The following is a 16151-nucleotide window of genomic DNA, read 5'->3' as shown; positions in this document are numbered from 1 at the left end:
TTCACTAATAGTGTCAGTGAAAAAATGATCTCTTAGAATAGTAATGTAATCTAAATACAACCAAATCTTTCTTTAAAAAAGATTTCATTCATAGAAATGAAAGAGAATGGAAGGGAAACAAAAAGAACTAAAACACGATGACTGAGTTTTTTGATGTCAGAGTGAATAACAGTGACCACGTGGGACAATGACCAACTTCCTTGTCCTTGTTTTACAGATAAGTCCTTGCTTTCTGTGCTCAATTCTAGTGCTTAAACCTAAAGGGTAGGGAAGGCATCTGGAAAAAACAAACAAAAAGCCTAAAAATGATATAAAGAAAATAGTATACAGAGATGATTATGAAGTTTTATTTTGCGATGTGCTATATTTGTTTTAAATACTCGATTTCAAACAAGACAATGTTGGAAATACTACATGACTTTCTTCCTGGCTGAAGCTATTATGAAAGGATTATAACATAAATAGAAACAGAGAAGTTTACTAAACTTCCTTTTAAGGACATCCACGATTCAGAGCACTATAAAACTGCAAGCATCAAGACACTTCCCAAGACACCATTTAACAGTAAAAGAAAGAAAGGATTTCAAGCTTCTGCCCATTCTTCACTCTTCCTTTTTGCTTCCCTTTCTCATGTTCTGTGAGAGCAGCTGTTAGTTAAAAAAAAAAAAAAAGTCCTTAAGGCGACTGGCGAACGTGACGCAGGAGTCCTGCTAACGGGTTAAATCAAACACAGCTGTCAAATCCACACACAGGAGCGCTTATCAGGGTGAAAACTCCCAGTTGTGCTTTAGAAGATTACTAAACGTTTCTTTCAAAGCTACAAATTCAATCATTTAATCGCTGGAAATAATTCCCTGGCAGGAAAACAGCTATGACTCTCTGTCTATTTATGCCTCTACCCACAGGCCATTTTTCAGCCTGAATGGCTGAACACAGTGTTACAAACTCTTATCACCATGAAGAAGGAAAGTAAAATATTTCCACTAACAATAAATGTTTCTTACGGTAAACAAAAAACTTCTTCCTTACGTCTGTATTTTTACAGTAGTTTGATTTAGGAGAAACGGAAACGGATCAGCCTTGCAAATTTAATTAGGCAAATACTTATGTTAACGTTGCATGTTTTGAGTTATCACGGATTTTTTTTTAGCAAAAAGAAGCAGGTAAAAATTTTAGCGTAACTGCCGGTAGCAAACGGGAAGCAACTCACCCGCCCCTTGTGCCAGCATTCCACTATCTCCTTATCTGTGTTCTTGCCTTCCAAGAGGGTTAACTGCTGAGCCCAGCCCGTCAGGAGGGCGCTGAACTGTTCCAGGGCCTGCTCCAACTGAGCCACTTGGCCTGAGAACTCCTGCTCGGAGAGGGCCATTTGGCTAACCAGGTTCTCCAGGCTGGTCTGCGTTTGAGATACACTGTCTTCCCACTGCTTCCAGTCGGCACGCAGAGCCTGCATCTCCGTGTCCAGGAGCTCACATCCACTGGCAGTGGTGTTCTGTCTCACTGCAGGGGCCAGCGACTCCACTCTGCCCAGGCGGCTTGCACCAGTCTCTCTGGAATCCATCAGCTCCTGTAATGGAATATCACCATGGTAACCGAGGAGGCGATGAGTCACTCATGCTGCAAGTTTCCAAATGTGTACAGAGGGGGGCCCTGTCCTGCTAGGAAGTTTTAGCAAGTGTGCCGCAAGGAACCGGAATCGATTCATCCACCCACTCCCAAGTCATAATAGTGGAGAATTATCACTGTGAGCACCAAAGTTTGTCGCGAAATAACTTGAAGAATCCCCAGAATCCTGAAACAGACCCAACAGGGACCTTGAGATCAGGCATTGTTTGAATATGTGGAACTATATGATAGTGATTTTAATATCTGCTTGTGGTGTATTGCTCCTGTCAGTATGTGAATCAGGCTTTTCCCTAAATTGGTGGACGCGTGAACAAGGATCCCAGCAGATCTGTGCTCTGCCCACATCTCTGCCCCGTTTCCTCTTCTTCCCCGACATGGTGGCTTCAATCTCACTTCCATTCATTCCACCAGGAATCAAGCTAGCCCATCACAACAAGAGAATAAGCCCTACTCAATTTCAGGTAATTCTGTATCTTAAATAAACATTTTTATAGTAACTAAAATAAATAATTTACAGACATAATCAAGTTCAACATAACCATTAGACTGCCTTCACTTATTACTATTACTTTTAAAAAACTCACTAGAAATTTAACAATTTAGCTATAACTTTTATTTATTTATTTATATTTTTTATTGAGTTAATCTATAAATTTTGGTTTAAAGCACAAAAATACTATAAAAGACAACAAGATAAAATTAAAATAATCATTGCTAATTAGGTAAAACAGTGGTATTTCTTTCTGAAAATATTCTTTCACTGAAAATTTTCTCTCTGAATTCATCATCTGATGTTTATTTATTTACATGTCTATTGCTAAAGCCAGGATTTTGTTAGAATTAATACAAAAGTATGACTTCACTCCTGGATTAAGGAGAAGAAAAAAAGATGATTATTTAGGGGAAAAAACTTCCAGAAGAAAACCAATGACAAATTAACAAGTACAGGAAAAACAGGGGTATTAAGTATGAAGCACATTTAACAAATTGTGTTAAACGTAACAATGTCTTAGCTAATCTACGTGATGTAGCTGGTAGATTAGCTTGAAATAAATGTATCTTCCCACTATACATAAGAAAGCCACATTTTAGGATAGATCACTTAAAAGTATTTAGCTCTATAGTAGTGCAAAGCACAATCACATGAAATCCTTATACACAGTTAGCATTTATATACATAGTCATCCTTTTCTCGGCAGGAGGATGCTAAAACCCTTTTTGGCTTATCAATGCATATAGTTAGTAGTGATTTGATGAAGAAAAATTGTAATTTTTTAAAAGAGTTATGCATAACTATTAGATTTAAATACTTATAATATGCCTTTATGAATGATTTGGAATTTGGAGTTCAGAGGCTGTCAAAAATCAGTTTCCCAAAATACTCTCTAAGGCATCACCCCAGTTTTCTTTGGCATGGCACTGGGATATTTCAATATTTGCAAATCACTAATTCCACTCACTCAGATTTTGAATAAGATATCATCATTTTAAAGTGTTTTGAAATAATTTTTTCATTTATTTCCCTGTCCTGTTTTTAAACTCTTTACCAATATTATATGCATGTACACACCCTCATACACATACAGGTTTGGCTTTGAAGTTGCCTGTCCCCAGTCACTGCTGGGGGTGGGGAGGGACACTGAAGGACGGAGGCGGCACCAAGTGACTTCCTCCGAGGCCCCTCCTCACTGCACACCAGCCTACACGCAGGCCGGACCTGGACTTTGACGGGCAATCTCTGCCAGGCTGCACTTCCTCCTTCCCAAACCTCAGTTTCTTTCTGCCAGCTCCTCCTCCTCCATTTCCTACATTTTTTTTGAAGTATTCTATGAAAGTCTTTCAAAAACAGAGCACTTGGCAACCCAAAAGCAGCCTTTGTAAAAGAATTACTTTACTTTTGTTATTTTAACATTTCAAAACATTGGTTCATCCTTGCCATCCGGTCTTCCACCCACTCTTCACCCCCAAATCCATGTCATCCAGTTTCTCTCCTGACCCGGCAGTGGAAGTGGCTACGGTGACTGCCAAGTAGCCCAAGTGCCAAGTCCAGGGGGCGCTCGTGCGGCCACCGCTTGATGCTTCTGTGAGGGTGAGCACCTCCCTCACCAGGGCCCTGGTGGCGCCACCCCTTCCTTTCCCTCTCTCATTGTTTCTCTGCTCTTTTGTCCCTCTCCCTTTCAAACTCTCTTCTGAGGCCCCGTAAATACGCGCCCAGGTTTTGGTCCTGTGCCCACTGTGCTGTTTCCTTTACCCTGAGGTCTCGGCTTCATTCACTCTGGTGCTGACCATTTCAACTCTGTATCTTCAATCCAGCTTCCCCCCCTGATGTTCAGACTTCAACATTCCCCTGCCTCCTGGACATCACTGCCAGGTAGCTCAAACTCCACCCCTTCACATCGAATTCCTCACCCTTCCTCCTCTGCAGCCTCCCTCCTCCGCATGCACCTGTTTTTCTCAGGCAGAGATAGTTCTGTTGCCTGTAGGTAAAGTCAGTCGTGACCAACACCTTTTGACTTTTCTCACACTGTCACTCCAAGCCACTTAAATCACTCATTTACGAAAGCCACTGGATTTCCTTACTGAGTGTGTTCTATGTGCCAAGCACGCTGCTCAGTGCTCTATGCCCATGACCTAATTTACTCCTCAGAACTACTCTGTGGGGCAGGTACTACTATTATTTTTATTTTACCAATTAAGATGTTGAGGCTTGAGGACATAGAGCAAATTGCCCAAAGACACAGCTAGAAATGCAGTAGAGACAAGATGCAGCCAGAGTCAGGATCTGAATCTAGGGTCTGAACTCTAAAACTTTAGTGAGCTATCATTATACTTGATATATTATTTTATAAACATCAGTTTATACACCATGATCTCCTACCACTCTGCAGATTCCTTGAGGGCTGCACAACTCTGGTTGAATAAAGAGATGGATGGATGGATGGATGAACAAATGGATGAATAAATTAAAATATTAGTGAGGAATATATCAAAGAAATACCTAAAAAAAAATCACACAGATAATAACTGAAGAAGTGGCTTTATGTGGTTATCTCGTTTAAAACCCATGTGGTCATTTTAAAATTTAACTAAGATAATACTTTCTAAATATTTCAAAGTAAATCCTCAAAAAGTACTTGTTATTGTTGTCTCGGCTATTATTTTTATGTTCTGATTTCCAGATATTAGAACACAGTCTGAGTCCTACATTCCTGACCACAAACACACTGTTTATTCCAACATTTCCTCCTCTACAGCTAAACAATTAAGGATTGCATCATTGCTTCATTTTCAGATTAAAATCTATTGTTGCCACAGAGGGGAAATTATTCAATATTCTAATATTCAAGTAATTAGAAATGTACTTATTCCAGCTCCCTTAGATGTGCAAATATCTTTTTTTCAAGTTGCCCATAGAAGCAGTAAACTTGGTGACGATTTTAATGCCCTTTAAAGTACTGTCTTCTTTTATGTTGTTGAAGTGTTGGCTAGGACAGCAGAATGAGACATCTAAATGACATTACCCAGGTATTGTTCAAATACATTTAACCAAGTTACTTTGCACACTTTTCTTCCACTGTCATACCTGGTTCTGTCGGCCCACCGATCTGGTGCATATTTCATAGTTCTGATACTACAGCAGCAAGCATATTTGCATACAGAAGCCCACACGGACAATGTTCCGTTTCCCTCACAAGTGTAAGGTGTTTTGGAGTCCCTTTTACCCCTGGCTTATGTTTGTAATTCATCAGGTGCAAACTAGTAAATACTAACAAACAGAAAATCAGAAAAAAACATTTTAAATAAAGAATCTTAGCCACAGAATCTTCATCACACGTATGTGACACTCAAGAACCAAAGAAACAATGAAGTTATAAAATCTGTCCATTTTCTGACCTTAATTTTAGATAATTTTTTCTGGATGGCTGATGAATCTCCAGACGTATCCGACCACCGATGAAGTTCTTCCTTTGCTGAATGGAGCCAATCTGTGAATTCCTGGACTGCATCTAAATACATGAGATGGTCTTTCACAATTTCTTCTACTTTCCTCATTTTCTCCTAGTAAACAAAGAAAAGGCTACTTTAACCGTAGTCGTCACTGAGAATCTGGAATCTGGCAAGGCAGCAGGTCTCCTCATGATCTTAGAAGATTTTCGTTCTTACTCTTGAATTTTCTCTACGTTTAATATCTTAAAATGAAAACATCAAATCTTGATTAGACTGCAAGATTTTGAAGAAACAATCATTTTCTTTCACATTTTCTCTAGTCTAGCTTAGAATAGAAATCCATGCTTCATGAATGCTGCCTAACATCCTTCATAATAAGTTGCTTAATTATTATTATAATAGTAACTATTCTTATTATTCAAGCAATTATTTGTGTTGCCTCTGTGTACAGTATTCTGCTCGGCACTTTAAATGCATTTGCTCACTGAATCCTCACAACAGCCCTGTGATGTAGATGCTGTAATTAATGCTCTGTTACAGGAAGGGACCTCTAGAAGTTACAGAGGTTAACTAACATGCCCAACTTCACACACCCAAGAAGAGTCAAAGCCAGAATTCAAATGTAGGTCTTTTTGACTCAAGACTCATAGCTCTTAATCATTACCAAAATTTAAAAAATGAAGATAAACTAATACATCTGTTAAAAACTACAGTATTCATAATACAAAGAGAGTTCCCAAAAGGAAAGTCGAGAGGAAAATAGAATACTTCTTTATTTCCTTATTTTCTTTAACATTCTCACAAGTATTCAAAAGAAAAATCATGAAGGAAATGAAAGATTCAGAGACAGAATTGAAAGAAAATCTTGATATTACACGGAAGAGCCTAATCTTGGAGAACAGGAAAATGCAGTTTTTACTAAAATGAGGAATAAAATACTTGGTACATAACTGAAATCTGGGAGGTAAACAGACTTCCATTTAAAACAAATATAAGTGGCAGCAAAAGAAAAATAACTCTACATTGACGATTGAGGCTCAGGCCATCTTACAAAGAAAAGAAATGGGTTGATTGACATTCTAAGTGGGGAAAGATAAAAAAAAAAAAAAAAAGAATTAAAAATCGTCCCCAAATTGCAGAAAGAGCAAAATTCATGGACCTCCATTGATGAGAAATGGCCCTCTACATAATATCTGTTCACTGAACGTACACATAGTTTTAGTGCCGCCAACTCCCCTACAGTTCAACCATGGTACATTCTTTACCTGAACCTTGAAGTTTTCCCTTCACTCTTAAGCACTCACCTTGGAAACAGTCAGTAAATCATTAAACTGTGTTTTCAGTTCTTCTTGAGCCGCTTCCTTGAAAGAATCGTCCTCAGTCTTCTGGTAGAGCTCCCTGGCCTTTGCAGTGAGCCGCTGCAGGGCCCCCGCGTGATCTCCCGCCTCGGATACGATGGACTGAAAGTGGTCCAGGAGGGAAAACTTCTCTTTCAGACCAGGCTGCAGTTGCAAGGGATGTTCTAGTTTTTGATCCACTGATTCCATCCACTGCTCCAACTGGTTTTTCCACTCTAGATAGTCATTCCATTGGCTAATCACAGACTCTAAAGTGCTAGAGTTAATGTCATACAGCATGAAAATAAGTTATTTTGACGTCTCTATTGAAAACCAATCACAAAGGCATTGCATCCCTGAAGACTGTTTTGCTGAATGCTACTGTAAGTGATGAAAACACTGCTTTTAAGTGCAGGGAGAAACATTACTTCTCTGACCCACAACACAGTTTCTTCAAATGAAAATAAATCTATGTCAAAATTTGAAATAAGGTGTGTAGTCATATATGCATCCAAAAATATGTCTTCCAAATGCTAATTGTCCTAAATGAACAGACACATATAGGTGCTGTGTTGTTTAAACATCAGTCCTGGGGCATCAGTTAAATTTTACTTAATATATATCAATTCTTAATTCTCTTGGACTCAGTCTATCTTATTAAAGTCTGATGATGATTATTTAGTGACTGGAATTCAAAATGTAAGATATTCTTACAGGGAGGGTAGAACTCAGTGGTAGAGCACACGTTTAACATGCACGAGGTCCTGGGTTTAATCTCCAGCACCTCCATTAAAATAAATAATGAACAAACAAACAAACCTAATTGCCTCCCCCCAAGACAAAAAATGTAAGGTATTCTTTCTGGGTATGCAATGTAATTAGACTGACTTTTCACTGAAGGATATAAATGCACAGTGTTTAGCGCACCTGTGTGAATGTGTGAAGGAAGAAAGGCTCAATGCATTAATAAGAAATACAGTCACATAAGTCATGTAAGGAAGAGTCAAGTAAAAGGCTCTCCAGGCTGACAGTTTTTTAAAAACCTCCAATATTTAGCTTTACCAACTATTCTAAACTCATGTGCAGTGACCCTTTCCAACCTCTCTTGCATATAATCGTACAATCCTGGAGTTATATCTGTGGTAAATGTGCTTCCAGCATTTACTCAGCTGTTCCTTTTGCATCAACAGAAACCTCATCGTACATGCCTTAAAGCTCTATCCTGTCCTTGAAGAATTTTCTAGAAAGTCCAAATCAATCTTACTTCTCTAGAAGCCACCACAAGCGCTGCCTTCTGCCACAGTCCCACAGCATCTTAGTAACACGATCTCAGTCAGAGGTTTTTGGAATGTATCGTACCCTAGCCGCCGAGCACTTAGAGAGCAAAAACCACTTTGTTCTGTTTCATTATTTTACCACAATAATTTGAACACTGCTTAAAATGCAGTCGCCAAGTTTAATTTCTTGCTGAAAGCGGAGAATCAAGGATTTGAATCTGTTTCCTACATTCAACATTCTATTCTAACATCCGGAAAATATTCGCCCATATTCCTATTCACTTTTATGAAGCTGGACTATTGCCAAGCCCTGGGAAGTTCAGTTCATGTTCTGGCACTCTGCTCTACAGAGTAACAGAACCACAGGATCTGACTTTTTTTCCTTTGCTGACCACTGAGTTGCTAGAAGATTCAAAGTCCTGCTGACTTTGGGAGTCACTGCCTACGCTTCATATTTAAAGGAAACAAAACAAAGCACAACTTCCAGATTTTAGTTGTAACCATGGTTCACTGTCTGCACTGCAGTAACTACAGTGTTGTTTTGTGATGAACTTTAATCTTTTATTCATCTATTTATTATGATTGTATTGAGCACACACTTCTTCAGAGATCTGATGGTATCTATGACCTTCAGAATGGGCCCCTGGAATGTGTTTTAGTATAATTCTGACTGAAGGTCATTTGTCCAACAAGCCAGCCAGGTGATTTGCAGAAGAGGGAGGAAGGTGCAAATCTTCTACTCATAAATCTAACACAGCACCACCAGCACCTGGTCAGTGTCTCCACTGCCTCCTCATTGGCATCCACTGCAATGCTTCTCAACAGAGTGGGGTGGGTAGCTCATTGCTCCTGAGAGGATGCCTCCCACTGAATGCCAGGATACCCCCTCACTGGGGCCACCAAACACTCCCCATATGTTTCCAAAGCCCCAGTGTCGATGATATTACTTCCAGTTGAGAAGATTTACACTTAAGCTCAACAGCTGCCAACAACTTAATTTCTTTTAAACAGCAAAAAGTTATCAAAACCATATATCCTTGCTTTGATCAACTGAAAGGCAGTATCTTACTGAGACCTTGTGTGTGCAAGATTCTGTGAGAGATGTTATGGGAGATGTAAATATTACACGAACAAACATGCATGCATGCGTGCAAATACACACAAACAGAGCGAGCAAGCAAACAAACAGAACCAGCCTTGCCATTACAGAAAATACAATCCAGGCAAAGACAAACATGCACACAACCAGCTAAAGTAATATACTTGGAACGTGATCACGGGATGCCCTCAGTGCCGCTCCATTATTTTACTTAGCCACTAGGTTTGATTTAGGCAAATAAACACTAAACGTAGGTCCGGTACCTCTGAGCATGGATGGAGGAGCTCATGATGTTGGCCCACACATCTTTAAGGGTCTGCAGCTGAGTCTGAATCACCTTCTGACCTTCCTTGTTGCTACTTCTCAAGGCCTGTTCCCCTCTGCCAATGGCCATGTTCAACTTAACTTCTCCTTCTCCTTTCATCAGGAGAATGTCCTATGAAGGAAGAATGACTACTTGTCAGTAGGATTACTAAAAAAAACCTCCTGATGTTTAAAAAAAAAAAAAATGCCTATGTTTCCCATAAGAATCAAGGTAGGGAATACCTTACTTGCCTGAAAATGAAAACAAGAACAGTATCAGACCCTGGACCCCACTGCACTAAAACACCGTTCTTAAATATTAGATCTCTGGGAGTCTAGGGGTCAAAGATTAACTGCGATTTAGGTTCTTGGAAAACTTTGGGCCACTTGCCTAAAAATGGAACTTTATTGAGTTTTGCATCAGAGTAAAAAGAAGTTATTTCAAAAATGAAGATGCACTCGTCAAAAACTTAACAGTCCTCTATTTTCATTGCCTGGCTAACCCCTGTCTGTCAAGGTCACCTTGGCTCACTGCAGGCCGGGCTGGAGGCCTTCTCAGTGCTTTCAGCATACACCTGTTTACTTCAGTCACGGCCCCCACACACAGGCCACACTGCAAGCAACAATTTACGATTTGATCTCTCCCACTGACTGTGGACTCCTAGAATTCGAGGACCAGTGTTTGTCTCCATAGTCCAGGCAATTTGCATAGTGCTTGGAGTGGAGTAGGTATTCCCTTAGATTTGCTAAATATTTACTAAAAAAGATTGAAAGTTATTTGAAAGCTATCGGAACAAAAATGCTCCTTTACAAAGGGGAAAGATGACCCCTCCAAACCCTTTTTTGTTTATTTTTATTGAAGCATAGATGATTTACACAATTAGATAAAGAAGTTGTGGTATATATATGCAATGGAATACTATTCAGCCATAAAAAGAAGGAAATAGTGCCATCTGCAGCAAGATGGATGGACCTAGACATGATCATACTAAGTGAAGTAAGTCCGGCTGAGAAAGACAAGCATCATATGATACCACTTATATGTGGAATCTAAATAATGACCCTCCAAATCCTCTTTGCCCAATTTCTCTGTTTTGCCTACAGAATCCTCAGAGGCTCACAGAACGAGGAGAACCCCACTGAAACATGTCCGAACCTTATTAAATCAGCCTTCCAAAGGCGCTGAAGTCCGGCAGGTGTGGGGCATACCTGTACTTGTAACAGCCGTCTCTCCAAGGCGTCTTTGCTCCCTACGGTGCTCTCGGCGCAGGCCAGCCTGTCCCGGACGTCTTTCACCCAGGACCACATGCTCTGCAGCGCCTCCTCCAGGGCCTCGTGCTCCTGCAGGGCCACCTGGCAGCTCCGGAGTTTCCCTTTGGTCACTCTGAGTAAGTTCTGGTAGCTGGTGAGCAGCTGGGAGCACAGGCGTCCTTCTTTGCCAGCGCCATGGCCTTCTTCACTGAGAAGCTGCCCTCGCTGGGAAAGCTTGTCTAGGGACTCTCTAAGGAAAACAGAAAAAAAAAAAATTAATTCTGACATTCTAGAGTATGGGGGAGTGACAAAGGATTGTTGATCTTGGAGCAGGGACCAGAAGAGAGCTCCCAGCCGACACGCCTTTGAGATGACAATTCTGGGGCCCCTCAGGGGGCTGGCTACTAGGTTCTCTGTGGTTTCTCTGAACGTAGTCAATACACACTGGGGTTTATTTGATCTGTGCTGGCTTAGATCCAAGGCCACTGTATTAGGAATTAACTTCAGGAAATGGCCCGGGCCTGTCTCTCCAGCCCGATGTCTAACTTTTCTCCATTCCTAGTTAATGCTCTAACCATAAACAGTTCTGTGAAACTCCCCAAACACTCTGCTCTGTTGTATACATGTGGAGATTCCTCCTCCTTCCTGGAAACTCTTCCACTCTCCTCTGCTTCTTTTCTAACTGGCCCTTCAAATCTCAGCGCCTTCGTCACATCCCCAGGAAGCACCCTGATGATGCCTCTTCCCAGCGCCCTCAGCCCTTGTCTGGGTCTGTCAGCTCATGGACCCCATCTGTCTCGATGCACAAGGCTTTCACTTCTAGAAGCCGAGGCTATTACACGCATCTCATATCCCTAGGACCCGGCATGATGTTTATCAGATATAAACTGCCAAAAAAAAATATGCTTTCAAAGGCCATCTTACAAGTACTTGTGGGTTTTGTTGTTGTGTCTTGGGTACTTTGCTCATCCCAGTTTGGGGTCAAGGGAAAACATAATCACATGTGGCTGGGTTGGCTTCATCCTGTTTTACAGAGTTCTGAATTCTGATCAGTGCATCTATCAGGAAATGCCCAGGACACCAGAAGGGAACGTGAGATGCCTTAACACAAACCGCTATGAAAGTAGAAAAAGGATACAAAGCCTGTCTCCTACAGTGTCTCAATTTTTTTTTCTGAGCAGCTACTATGTAAACAGCATCCTGTGGACCACCGTGAGATACAGAAGACTTACACAGTTTTACACATACTCTAAAATCCATCGCTCACACTGGTGATCTGTTTGGTGAGACAAGAAGCTGGCTTAAGCAATGATGCAAGTTAAATAACAACTCAAAATGACAGATAGCACTTGTTACTAAAAGAAGAATTGCCTAGTAGGTGATAAAAACTCAATGATTATCAAGTCTGGGGTTCTTTTTGAAAATACAGGGCATCTCCTCAAGATATTTGGAGTATTGGAAATCTTATGATGAAAAAAATCTGGAGGCCTGGCAGGAGCAAGTGGTAAGGAGCTGACAGAAGTCATGTCACTCAGATGGAGAAGCTGGGAGACCAGCAGAGCACATCAGGATTGTCCAGAGAAACCACCAAGTCAAAAGAACGCGGGAACAAACACACCTGAGGACTCTTGGCATCTGGTCCTGGAATATCAGAGAGTAATAGCTCAGGAAGAAAATGAAAAGTCATTTTAAATGTTTGGAAGGAGGAGAGAAGTAGGTGTGGCCACGTTATACTGCATCCAAATAAGAGTCAAGATTTAAAAAGCGAATAAAATGCAGTGTTATTTTTAGAAGGTTATATAGTTAGAATAATGCTATTATTCTGTTAATTCAGCAAATGTTTTCTATTTTTGGCACTACACTAGATGAAGACGTTAAAGACCTGATGGTCCCTGGCCTTGAGGAACTCACCATTAGGTTAGGGTTTATGAAACTGAAACTGAGAAGTATCCCGTGGGGCCCTCCCAGGTACAAAAGCCCTTCTGTGTCCCCTGTCTCCTGTTTGTAGACAAGCTGCAGCCTCCCAGGCCTCCCTGAGTCACAAAAGAGCAGCTTAGCCAGTGACTAGGACCATGGAGTCACAGAATCTTTAGCTCCTCCCTGAAGGAACAGATCCCAGTGTCTGATGCACATTCCTGGGTTGTTTTACAGATACCAAAACCACCACCAGAGGGAAAAAGCTAACTGCATGATGCCCAGACTGCAGCCATGACATAGGCTGCTCCATCTTGAGCAGCACAGTTCCGAGAACAGGCCTTAAGGAAATGGGAACAGACCAGCCCTGGAAGTGAAGATTAACTGTGCTTAAAACAATCAAGATGACACTGACCAGACCACTGCACGGCCAGTTTCAAGGTGACTGTCAGAGCTGACGGTGCTGTTCTGCACGTAGCCCCTCTCTGCACACCCTTGAAGCCTTCCTTTAAAAGCTCTTGCCCGCTGATTGGCAACCAGGATGATTCTTCGGGACATGAGTCCACCTTTCCCCCAGGATTGCCAGCTTCCTCAACAAAGCTATCTTTTCTTTTATCCAATACTTGTTGTCTCTCAGTATTGGATTCTTGAGTTTGGTAACAAAATCAACAAAGTGTTTACCCCACGGTAAGGGCTCAAAGAGATGGGGCCAAAACCCTCCAGGGAGATTTTATTACAATCATGAAACGAGTACACCAACAATAGCTGTTAGTATGGGTTCTGTGCGTGCATTTGTCTGTATGTTTGTTTTTAAAGATGAGGAATACTTGGCATGTCTGACCAAAAAGAGGACTCAGCAGAAACAGGGAGTGAGCATGATCTGAATTAGGCAATTTTTACTTAGTTGGTCATTGTTGCTGATTTGTCTGATTTAGGAGGCTGGGAGCCAGTCTCTGCTGCTTACAGTGCATCCGTTCCTTCAGACAACAGTTAGAGAGTTAAAGAGCTTTGTGTCAGGCTGCACTGTCGCAGTGGAAAGTGTTCCATCTTCCAGTGCAAGAGTTCCAATGAAGCAACTGAAAATTCCAGGGGTGGAGCCTGAATTTAGGGAGCAAAGCCCTTAAGTGGTGGTAGCCAAAGCACAGGCTGGAGAACTCTGTCAGAGAAGGAGCCGGAAACATCTGCTCAGTCGGGAAGCGATGAGGAGACCAATACTGCAGTAGAGAAAATGAATCTCTAGGACAGTCAGACTTCATGAACATACCTTTTGCTTTACTAAGAACATTATGAGGACAAGGTGGATTGTAAATTGTACTGGAGGCTGAAGTTTGTGAAGAATATATGGAAACTGGGATCCAAGGGCATTATTTTTGTAAATGAAAAAATGATATTATTTATATCCTAATAATAACCCTAGACATGAAAGTATATCATTATTATTGTTGTTATCTCAATGCTTAAAAGCTAGTATCAAGAAATATAGGAAATGAGAATATGAAAACGATTATATGTATATACATATATATATATATGCATGACTGGGACATTATGATGTACACTGGAAACTGACACATTGTAACTGACTATACTTCAATTAAAAAAAAAAGAAATAGAGGAAATGAGTGGCCTGTCCAATCTGTTGAGCACAAGGAGGTGTAACTGGGATGAAGGCAGCTCCTCACTTCCACCCCTATGCTCTCTCCAGAACACCACGTTGCCAAAGAAACACGGCACGATCGTTCATAGTCTAGACGTTCAGGGATGGTAACATAAACACCCACCACCAACTCACCAACCAAACGAAATGACCAAGCAACCAGACAAACACTTGTTAGTAGGAAGAGAACCGAACCTCGCGGCCAGCAGTTCCCCTAGAAACATCTCAATTTTATGGACTTCGTTTTTCTTCTCAGGGATGTGCTGCTTGCTCTCGCCTAAGTTTTCTGTGCTTAATCTCTCATCCATTTCATGGATCCATAAGCTCAGTTTTCTGTGCTGATCTTCAAAGCTAAAGGAAAGAAGAACACCTTAGAGAAATTCTTCTGTGCTCATGGTAATAAGTTCTCGTATCTGAGGTCACAATGTCTATGGCAATTAAAAGCTCACTAATTTTCAAGCAGAAAAGAAAACTCGACAAGAAGCCCATTCAAATTATCACTTATTTCAGGAATAAAATGACAAATCATGGACATTTCTCTTGAGATTCAAGAAGAAAAAGAAGCACCCTATCTTGCTGAATCGGTTTCGTTGGTAACCATAGCTGGTACTTAGCAGCAAGATTATATTTTATGTCAGGGTGCATTTGACTTTGTGTCTTACTACAAATACCCTAAATTGGGCCAGTGGATAAATGGGGCAGTGGAAGCCCTGGGAAAAGATGCGAAAGTCAACTCTGCGTGTTTGTACTTACAGGGAGCAGAATATGGCACAAGAGCCCCTGGACTCTAAGCTTTGAAAACCATGTAAATTTCCTAAGAAACCTGGACAAGAGTCAGGCAGATTACTCTCCAACCAAAAGGGCATTTTGATTATACTGACATCTTTCTTCTCCCAGGAGCAGAAGTTTTTTTCTTTTTTTTCCTTTCTAATTTTATATTCATCCCCACCGACACAGCGTCCTGGTTGGAATCTTGATTCACAGACTACAGTAGATGTTTTCTGCCATAAATCCAACCCAGCAGAAGCAGCCATAAGGAAAAGACTTGGATAGTCTAAACCCTGGGTGTCAAAACCCTAGTATCTTGAGTTAGCCAAACAGACAAAAAATACACGCATTTATGCCACTTACAATTATTAGTGATCATAATTCCTTCCTTCTTCTCTATAGAAAATAAAGCCAAACAGTGCCATCAGAGTCTAAGCAATCAGTTCTTGCCCTAGTGTGAACCTGTACTTCAGGTCAAAACTTACAATTTAAACTCACAATTTCAACTGTTCTTTGTTTATGCCCAGTGGCTCTTTTCTCTAAGTCTTTGAAAACATTCTGTGTATAATTAAATCTCTACTTGTCAAAATGACCTACCTCCCAAGTTCTAAAGCACAGTCTTGGAGAGCCTGTTTGTCCTTAAGGCATTGTTTCAGAAACGTCTGAAACTCTTCGTTCGCCTTTGTAACTTGCTCCTGAATGCTGCTGACAATCTGTTTAGACAGATGTGCGTACAAAGTCTCTCCCTCTTGAGTCACGGCATCGAGCTTGCTCTGCCCATCGCTGACTGAGTCCAGAATGTTCTGTTTCAGGGAATAAAGGCAAGATAAAATACTTGCTATTATTCAGAGACCCTGGTGCATGAGAGCACTAATTGCAGTTCTGACCTGATATAGCAGAGCCCAAAGAAAGAATGCCCTTAACAAGACAGGGGTGAGAATGATGTATACAATTGGGTACAATCAAGACTC

General features: G+C 41.0%; 1 protein-coding gene across 16 annotated transcripts in view; it reads right to left on the bottom strand.

The window, feature by feature from the left end:
* Window positions 1-16151, bottom strand: part of SYNE1 (spectrin repeat containing nuclear envelope protein 1) — a 427973-nt gene that overhangs the window by 219825 nt on the left and 191997 nt on the right. For all 16 annotated transcript variants that reach the window (XM_031456562.2, XM_064486565.1, XM_031456561.2 and 13 more), the window contains 7 exons: window positions 15778-15983; window positions 14608-14763; window positions 10800-11091; window positions 9551-9723; window positions 6879-7188; window positions 5521-5685; window positions 1211-1567 (listed from right to left, as the gene is read on the bottom strand). In XM_031456562.2, coding sequence (XP_031312422.2) covers window positions 1211-1567; window positions 5521-5685; window positions 6879-7188; window positions 9551-9723; window positions 10800-11091; window positions 14608-14763; window positions 15778-15983 — 1659 coding nt within the window. The remainder of the gene's footprint in view (window positions 1-1210; window positions 1568-5520; window positions 5686-6878; window positions 7189-9550; window positions 9724-10799; window positions 11092-14607; window positions 14764-15777; window positions 15984-16151) is intronic.

The sequence above is a fragment of the Camelus dromedarius genome, chromosome 6 (assembly GCF_036321535.1).
Source record: "Camelus dromedarius isolate mCamDro1 chromosome 6, mCamDro1.pat, whole genome shotgun sequence".
Lineage (NCBI taxonomy): Eukaryota > Metazoa > Chordata > Mammalia > Artiodactyla > Camelidae > Camelus > Camelus dromedarius.
Note: the sequence above shows the minus strand (reverse complement) of the source record. Positions and strands in the feature narration are given on the sequence as shown.